The following is a 7,333-nucleotide window of genomic DNA, read 5'->3' as shown; positions in this document are numbered from 1 at the left end:
TAATGGATGTTTGAAGAAGTATCCGATGAACTGTCACATGCTGCTCAGAAATGGACTGACCTGCAGAGCCAAACAAAGCAGGCACGCCAAACTGATGGAATCCTCTGCTGTCAAGGTCTTTAGGACTTGTCTGGTCAGTGTCTGTGCGATTTGATTTTCTCCTTGTTTCCAGTTACTGCAGCAGCGTGTCTATCTGGTGGGATTCATTTTTGATTAGAACATCATATTATGGTAGCGTGTGAGCATCTTTTCTTTCTTTACCTGTTATGTGGGAATTTTAAAAACTAGCCTGAAGTGACCAGCTGGCCTCTATTGAGCCCTCTTCAGACAGACACATATTGATCAAGGGAGACATGTTTTCCAGCAACCTGCAATGGTTGTTTTTAAAAGTCAGATGAAAACACTCATCTGAAAGTTTTTTATTTTTATTTTTAGTCCTTCCTCAATCTGTTCTCTATCTGGGTTTAGGTCTGAGTGCCAACAGGGAGAGCAAAGTACAGCCCAGATGACCTTAAAGCGAGCCAAGGCCTACAGCTCTTTAGATGAAACCAAGCCAGATGGGATTTGTTGTCCTGGCAGCTCCAGCACGTTCTGGGGGTCCACCCGGTTGGACTTAACCAAAAAAATCTCCAAAAAAAGAGAGGCTGAGCTCTTCTCTTGATGCAGTAGAGCACGATTTGACTCTCTGCTCCCTTCAGATATCTGAGCCCTTTTTTACGATTGAGTTCAGACGCAATACAAAAGACTCTTGTTTGATCTTCTGCAATCTTACTCTTTTCGTAACCACAGCTTGTGATGTGGATCAAAAAGCTCTGAAAGTGCTCCTGTTGTGCATGAACAGAGTACTGTACAGGAGGCCAATGCACGCAGACCATTGCACTGAATGTTTCCTTTCAGACGCCCATCCTAAAATGTCAATGCCACTCAAAAGACCTCTCTCGACTCCATGATTAATTGCCTTAGGTCAGAAGATAGTGTCTCAAAAAAATCCTTAAGTAGGTATTGTTTTTGTGGGGTTTTTTGTTTTGTTTTGTTTTGTTTTGTTTTGTTTGTTTACCTTCTCATCTGAATCCATAATGAATAAATTCCCGGAATCAATGATGACAGGATGATCAATTCTAAAGATTCTGTAAACAATTTTTTTTTTTTTTTTTTTTTTTGGACTGCCCATTCACATGCAGGTTTGTATTTTCATAATAAAACATTTTCGATATTTAGATAGAAATGAATAGAAATGCACTAAATAGATTATTTTTCTGTAAATACACTCAAATGAACGTATCAAAAAAAGTTAAATTCATTTTACCTTTCAATGAGTATTTTCAGTGCTTTTTCAAACGTTTTCACAAGCAAAATGCCACAAGGGGTCGCATTTCTGTGTTACACAGGAAGCAGCACGGATGTAATTTGATGCAGCGCGGGCTCTGCTTCCGGTCTCTTTTCCCTTAGCCACCGGACAAAGATGGTGAGAAGCAATGCTGGCGCACAGAAATCGCTAAACATCTGTTTAATACGTCGTTCATCTGACACGCACTGTTGGTGATCCGCTGTCGGATAAACTCCGTTATCGTTTGGTTGAAGTATTTTTAAGATGAAACTTCATTTTAATTAAATTTAACGTTATTCCCGGTCTCAGCCGTCCAGCATTTGGTTTGCTGCTGTTAGCGTTGAGGTTCGGCGTCCAGATCAGGCTTAAGTTAGCCGGAAGAAGACCACATAACGTCACTAAAATACACACGGCTGTAGCCTTATTAAATGCGAAAGACTGAATTCCGGACTTTTTTATATATATATATAATGTTTAAGTTTGCGGCATTAGCTTGGGAAATGGCTAACTAGCTTTCTCCACAGTGGTCAATGGAAACACACGGGACTGTTTATAGGTGGGAGGACAGCATGTTAGCTCGGTGGTTGTGAATTACGGTGCTTTTTTTGGTCTTGTCGGTGATGTTCTCAAACACAAATGTCTGAACAAATGAGTGTTCTGTGATTCATACTTCTTAACTGAGACAAGACCGCTGTAGATTTGTTGTTGTTGTTGTTTACACCGAGGTGTGTTTTGAGAGTTTGCCTCTGACCCTCTCGCTCTCCTTTCGCCTCTCAGACGAAGGGAACATCATCTTTCGGTAAGCGCCGGAACAAGACGCACACCCTGTGCCGTCGCTGCGGCTCCAAGGCCTACCACCTGCAGAAGTCCTCCTGCGGCAAGTGTGGCTACCCCGAGAAGCGCAAGAGAAAGTGTGAGTAGCCTAAAGATGGTCAAAGACTTTCAAAAACTTATTGCACGACGGTGCCCCCTAAAAACAGGCGGGAGAATATGTGTACAGTGATGTGCATGGGGGGGATTTATTCGTTACAGCAGAAGCGATAAAAAAAAAAATAAGATTAAATATAAGTAAAATGTAAAAGTGCACAGCGTAGAATTAAGATTTCAAAAACTCAATTCAGTTCAGCCTCTTAGCCGGCGGCCTCTTCAGACAGTAACACACTGGGTCCGACATCCAGCTGTACGCTGATGTGAATCATAAATTCATAAAGACGTTTTTTTGGTTTTGTTTTGCAGACAACTGGAGCGCAAAGGCCAAGAGGAGGAACACCACTGGCACCGGCCGTCTGAGACACCTGAAGGTCGTCTACCGTAGATTCAGGTGAGATGCGCTGATGTTAGATGTCAGGCGATAATCAAAATCAGAGCAGGACTACGAGTGTTTGTAGTTATGCTACTTGGTCTGTTAATTCTGCAGTGAAAAGTTTGTTTGCTGTTGCTGGGCTCCTTATGTCAGACTGGTGAAACGGGTTATCGTTGCCATTTTATGAGTAATACGGTCATCTCGACACCAGGACTTAGAATATGTAATTGATTTAACAAAACATTGTTTGCTGTAAATCAATAATTGGTAAATCTAAAACTTGATTGTTGTAAATTACAAATGCTAACAGTGGATTTGCCAGCAAGTTGTGTTGACATAATGATAATAAATATAAGCAAGATTCCTGCTTATTTTAACTGCAAGAATATGTTCATGTCTACATGTGACGAGTGGGTAAAAATTAGAAGTTAGACAGAAATATTTAGTTACTTTTTTTATTTTAACCATATGATTATTAGTGTTTCTGTTAGTTTGGGAAGAAAATATGGTGTTTGCGCAACAAATATTGGTATAAACAATTTTAAACAAACGTTTATGAAACATTTTCCGAACTGAAAGTACCCAACACCGCAGCTTCTCATCAGGAGACTATAAACACAATAGTAAACTAAATATCTGGTAACATGATGCATCGACTGCAGGTCGGCCAAAACTAGAGTTTTCTTTCCATCCTCACTCATTTTGCGGTGAAGACTAAAACTGTTTAGGATTCCTGCTTCCTGTCAAACAATTTAAAAGATCATTTTCATCCATAATCAGTTTGTATTACAACATGTTTAGATTTTTTCTTTGCCAAGTTAAAAGTCCTTTGACAGCCTGTTTATAGCCACTGTTAAGACTCGTCTGTGCTGCTTACCAATGATGGTGAAGAAAAAAATGTCTGAACAAATGAACTCACATGATATCAGTATTTTCTCTGAGGTAAGCGGCATTTTAAGATGAGATCAGTGACATTAAACTTGAAATCCACTCTCTGAGAAAGTGCTGCCCACTTGTTTATCTTCTGCTTAAGTTAAGTAAGAGAAATAATATTTACAGTTGAGAATTAATCATCAGCCAGTTGGATAACCAGCCTGTAACTACTGACAGGGAAATAAACAGTGAGCGATAAAGTAAAGATTTTATTTTGTTAATAAATCAGAGATGTTAATGCCTGATGTGGAATAACAAGCACTGAGTTGTTCACCATGTTTACCTGAATCAGATTACTGTCGGTAGCATTATCTCTTGTTTTCCTTCATTTCCCAGGAATGGTTTCCGGGAAGGCACCACTCCAAAACCCCGACGTGCTGCCGTGGCCGCCTCCAGCTCTTCCTAAAAGACACATTTTTGGTTAAATAAATGTGATGTTAAACAGGAGTTTGTCTTGCCTCTCGATCTTTAAAGCTTTTTTTGTCTCATGATTGATGTTATCAACAGATTAAAATGCACAGGGTGACGTTTATTAACACTTTGTTCATTTGTACAAAGTTCCAGTAAAAAAAACAAACAATGGGTTTGGGTATTTGTGTCAAAACAGTAAAGAAACCTAAAATAAAAGGTTTTCAGAAACACAAGTGTCTGTATCAATACTGGAGGTCTTGTGATGGGATCTGAGCTGCTGGAGTACAAACATACAAACGATCTAATCTGCCTGCTAAATTTAAGAATTTCTGTTAAATCACTGGATTAAAATGTGGCAACACGATGCTGTGAAACGATTCTCACTGGATAGCTCCATTTATTTCATATGATCAATAAACGCCTCATTAAATGGTTACACTAGCAAACATACTGTAACGGGCATGTTCCCGATCAGGCCTTCGAGGTCCCAGGGTCCTTTCTGGTCCTTTTGTGTTTGGGTCTGTCGTTATCACATGCAAAATGTCAGCAAGAGGTACGAAACAACACAAATGAGATGCAAAATGACCTCAAAGTCTTAAAACAACCTCGAATAGATTGGAAATAATACAAAGAGACGAAATGACCACAAATCCATATTTAAAAAAAAGTACAGACATGGAGTGACAACAAACTGCAGCTGCACGGTTTGTAGTTGTTTTTAATGTGTGTGTGATCTCGCTCCTCTAACTGGATTCAAACATGTCTCACTGCAGATTGATCGAGACAGTCATTTGTTGACAGCATTGTTTAAATATCAGTATATTTATCCAACAGCTGCTTTAAAAAGCTGCTTAAAGTTACTTTATTAATCCCCGAGGGGAAATTTTTTTCGCGACACAGCATACAGAAGCTAAGATAATAATAGAAGAATAATAATAATAATAGAAAAGCAATAAAATAGTAAAAAATATTAAATATAAAATGCACAGTATATACAGTACAGTATATATCTATATATATTATATACAAACAACCAAGAAACACAGTCAATAGTGTTATTGTTATGTGATGAAGGGGAGAGGATTACATTCAGGGGGCCCAAAGGTGCCGAGGGGCCCCTGAATGTAGACGTACTCCCACATGGTCGAGGGTGAATTGTTTTCAAGCTGCCCAGAGTTTGTACCAAACACCCTCTCCTGCCTAGCGTGTCTCAGTAAAAAGGCAATTTGTGGCTTGGAAAAAATCCTCGACGACAAAACAAATCTAAATATTTGTCAGGGGCCAAACTGCTGAAATCTGTTGAGACCGTTTGTTTACAAGTGAGTCCAAAGATTTGTTTTATGGATGCAGCTGGAAACTGCCCGAAGAGGCATCGCGGCGAGGAAAACCGGCCGTCAGAGGTGGTGCTCATGTTTATCTGTAGAGGCATGTTTGAGATTCAACCAGAAATCTTCAAGGTTTTCAGGGGGAGTTCTGCTTTAAGGTAAGCCAGAGGTGGTGCTCGTGTTTATCTGTAGAGGCATGTTTGAGATTCAACCAGAAATCTTCAAGGTCTTCAGGGGGAGTTCTGCTTTAAGGTAAACCTGCAATGAATTTGCAGCTGCAGTATTTCTCAACATACCTGCTGCAGGGTTTCTACTCTGCGCTTGCCAAAGTAGTCCTCCTGATTTTCACATTTTAAGATTGTAAATCTTGTACCACATGTCTTCTTGTTTCCTGTACTGTTGACGGGGTTGCTGTCAAATCTGTGTTGAAATCTTATAGATTAGAATAAAAATGTTGGGGCTTCAGCTGGAGGTTTACATATCCACACAGACTTTTTTTTTTAAAATGTGGTATTAAATATTTTTATGACATTAGAATTATTCCTTCATACAACATTTATTTATACTATACATATAGCTTAGCTAATAAATAACCATTTAACCGTTAGATTAGTGAACATAACCTGAAAGATAAATTAGAATTAACAAAAATATAAAGTTATTTTGTATGTGTAATAGGTTGAAAACGCTGTAGCAACGTTTTTTTTATTATTATGAAACACACCCATCTTATATACCAGTATATATTTATATAATATATATATATATATATATATATATATATATATATATATATATATATATATAATACATATATGTAAAATATATAATATATTTATATATATATATATATATATATATATATATAATATATATATATATATATATATATTATATATATATATATATATTATATTTAATTTTTTTTTAATTTTTTGTATTGTTTTGTATATATATATATATATATATATATATATATATATATATATATATATATATATATAAATATAGTAGTGAAGAAACTACGCTAACCGGATGTACTTGAACGCATCGTGAAGTTTCCCTTCGAGCCCAATGTAGCGCGAGTCAGAATAAAATGGCGCTGGCTTGATGAAGACGTTACCTCATGTATGTTTCTTCATTGAGCCACAGGTACTGTAAAATAAGTTTACGACTCTTTAAGTTCACTGTCACACTAAGCTGAATATTTCAGGAACGACTTTTGCTGTGTTCAGAGATGACTGTGATAGATGTGTGATGTCGGAGTGTGTAGTTAAACCCAGTGACTTTGAGAGTAACGGCCGCCGTTAAGATACCAGTTAGCCGTTACATGTCGTAAAGCTGGGTTGTGAATGTAATTTTGCGTAACTTTGAGAAATTATTTTATATGCATATATACGTATTTTCATGTTACATAAAATGTTACAGCTGTCAGTGTTTAGAAATGAGTTTCACCATAAAATGTTGAGTTTCTTTTATATTGCTGTTCAGCCGTTGCCGCCACCAACCGCCATGTTGTGCTTTTTGCCAACGGAGTACGAGTTGTTGTGAATCTGGTATTTTTGATAGTCACACATTTTATTTGAGTAACAGAAAGAATGTTATTTATTTTGTTCTAATGGCTGATATTTTATTTGCACTTTTCTGTATTTTCCTATCGTTTTGAATACTAATGTACGAGTGTAGTATAGGAACATATTTTGATATAGAGTAAGAATAAAATGGCGCTGGCTTGATGAAGACTTTACCGCCTCGTTATGTTTCTTCATTGATCCACAGTGAACCGCAGATCCACAGTGCCGTTACCGGACCAGATACCCCTAGGGTATATGGATCAAAAGGCTTTCAAACAATTAAAATGAATGGTGCCTTGAGTAGGTGACGGAAAAAGTCCACTGTTGTCGTTGTCGAGGCTTTCAAATTCGAGAACTTTTTCCAAAGACTTCCAAAACATTTGGCAGGAATCTGTCACCCTCCAACAAACCCCGCTTATCACCCGCAGGGGAGTCCCGCTGCGGGTCTGAACAGGACGCT

At 37.9% G+C, this 7,333-nt stretch overlaps 1 protein-coding gene and 2 non-coding genes across 3 annotated transcripts; all 3 read left to right on the top strand.

Moving 5' to 3' along the window:
* Positions 1–1,441: 1,441 nt before the first annotated feature.
* Positions 1,442–4,010, top strand: rpl37 (ribosomal protein L37). Its single transcript, XM_069715675.1, has 4 exons — positions 1,442–1,465; positions 2,105–2,240; positions 2,564–2,648; positions 3,900–4,010. The coding sequence occupies exons 1-4, from the start codon at positions 1,463–1,465 to the stop codon at positions 3,967–3,969; spliced, it is 294 nt and encodes a 97-aa protein (XP_069571776.1). The 5' UTR covers positions 1,442–1,462; the 3' UTR covers positions 3,970–4,010.
* Positions 1,936–2,016, top strand: LOC138631014 (small nucleolar RNA SNORD72). The gene has a single exon (XR_011311683.1). It is a non-coding gene; the product is annotated as a small nucleolar RNA SNORD72 (small nucleolar RNA).
* On the top strand, positions 3,501–3,579 carry LOC138631013 (small nucleolar RNA SNORD72). The gene has a single exon (XR_011311682.1). It is a non-coding gene; the product is annotated as a small nucleolar RNA SNORD72 (small nucleolar RNA).
* Positions 4,011–7,333: the final 3,323 nt, after the last annotated feature.

This window comes from Brachyistius frenatus, unplaced genomic scaffold (genome assembly GCF_029030835.1).
Source record: "Brachyistius frenatus isolate BFR_SWC_R1_liver_20210118 unplaced genomic scaffold, ASM2903083v1 Contig_146, whole genome shotgun sequence".
NCBI lineage: Eukaryota > Metazoa > Chordata > Actinopteri > Embiotocidae > Brachyistius > Brachyistius frenatus.
The sequence above is the reverse complement of the archived record's forward strand: the minus strand, read 5'-3'. Positions and strand labels throughout refer to the sequence as shown.

Excerpts from the sequence above, each read along its gene's own strand:
- rpl37 (XM_069715675.1), top strand. Across the intron at positions 2,241-2,563 it reads CGAGAAGCGCAAGAGAAAGT|ACAACTGGAGCGCAAAGGCC; the intron begins GTGAGTAGCCTA and ends TTTGTTTTGCAG. Across the intron at positions 2,649-3,899 it reads GTCGTCTACCGTAGATTCAG|GAATGGTTTCCGGGAAGGCA; the intron begins GTGAGATGCGCT and ends TTCATTTCCCAG.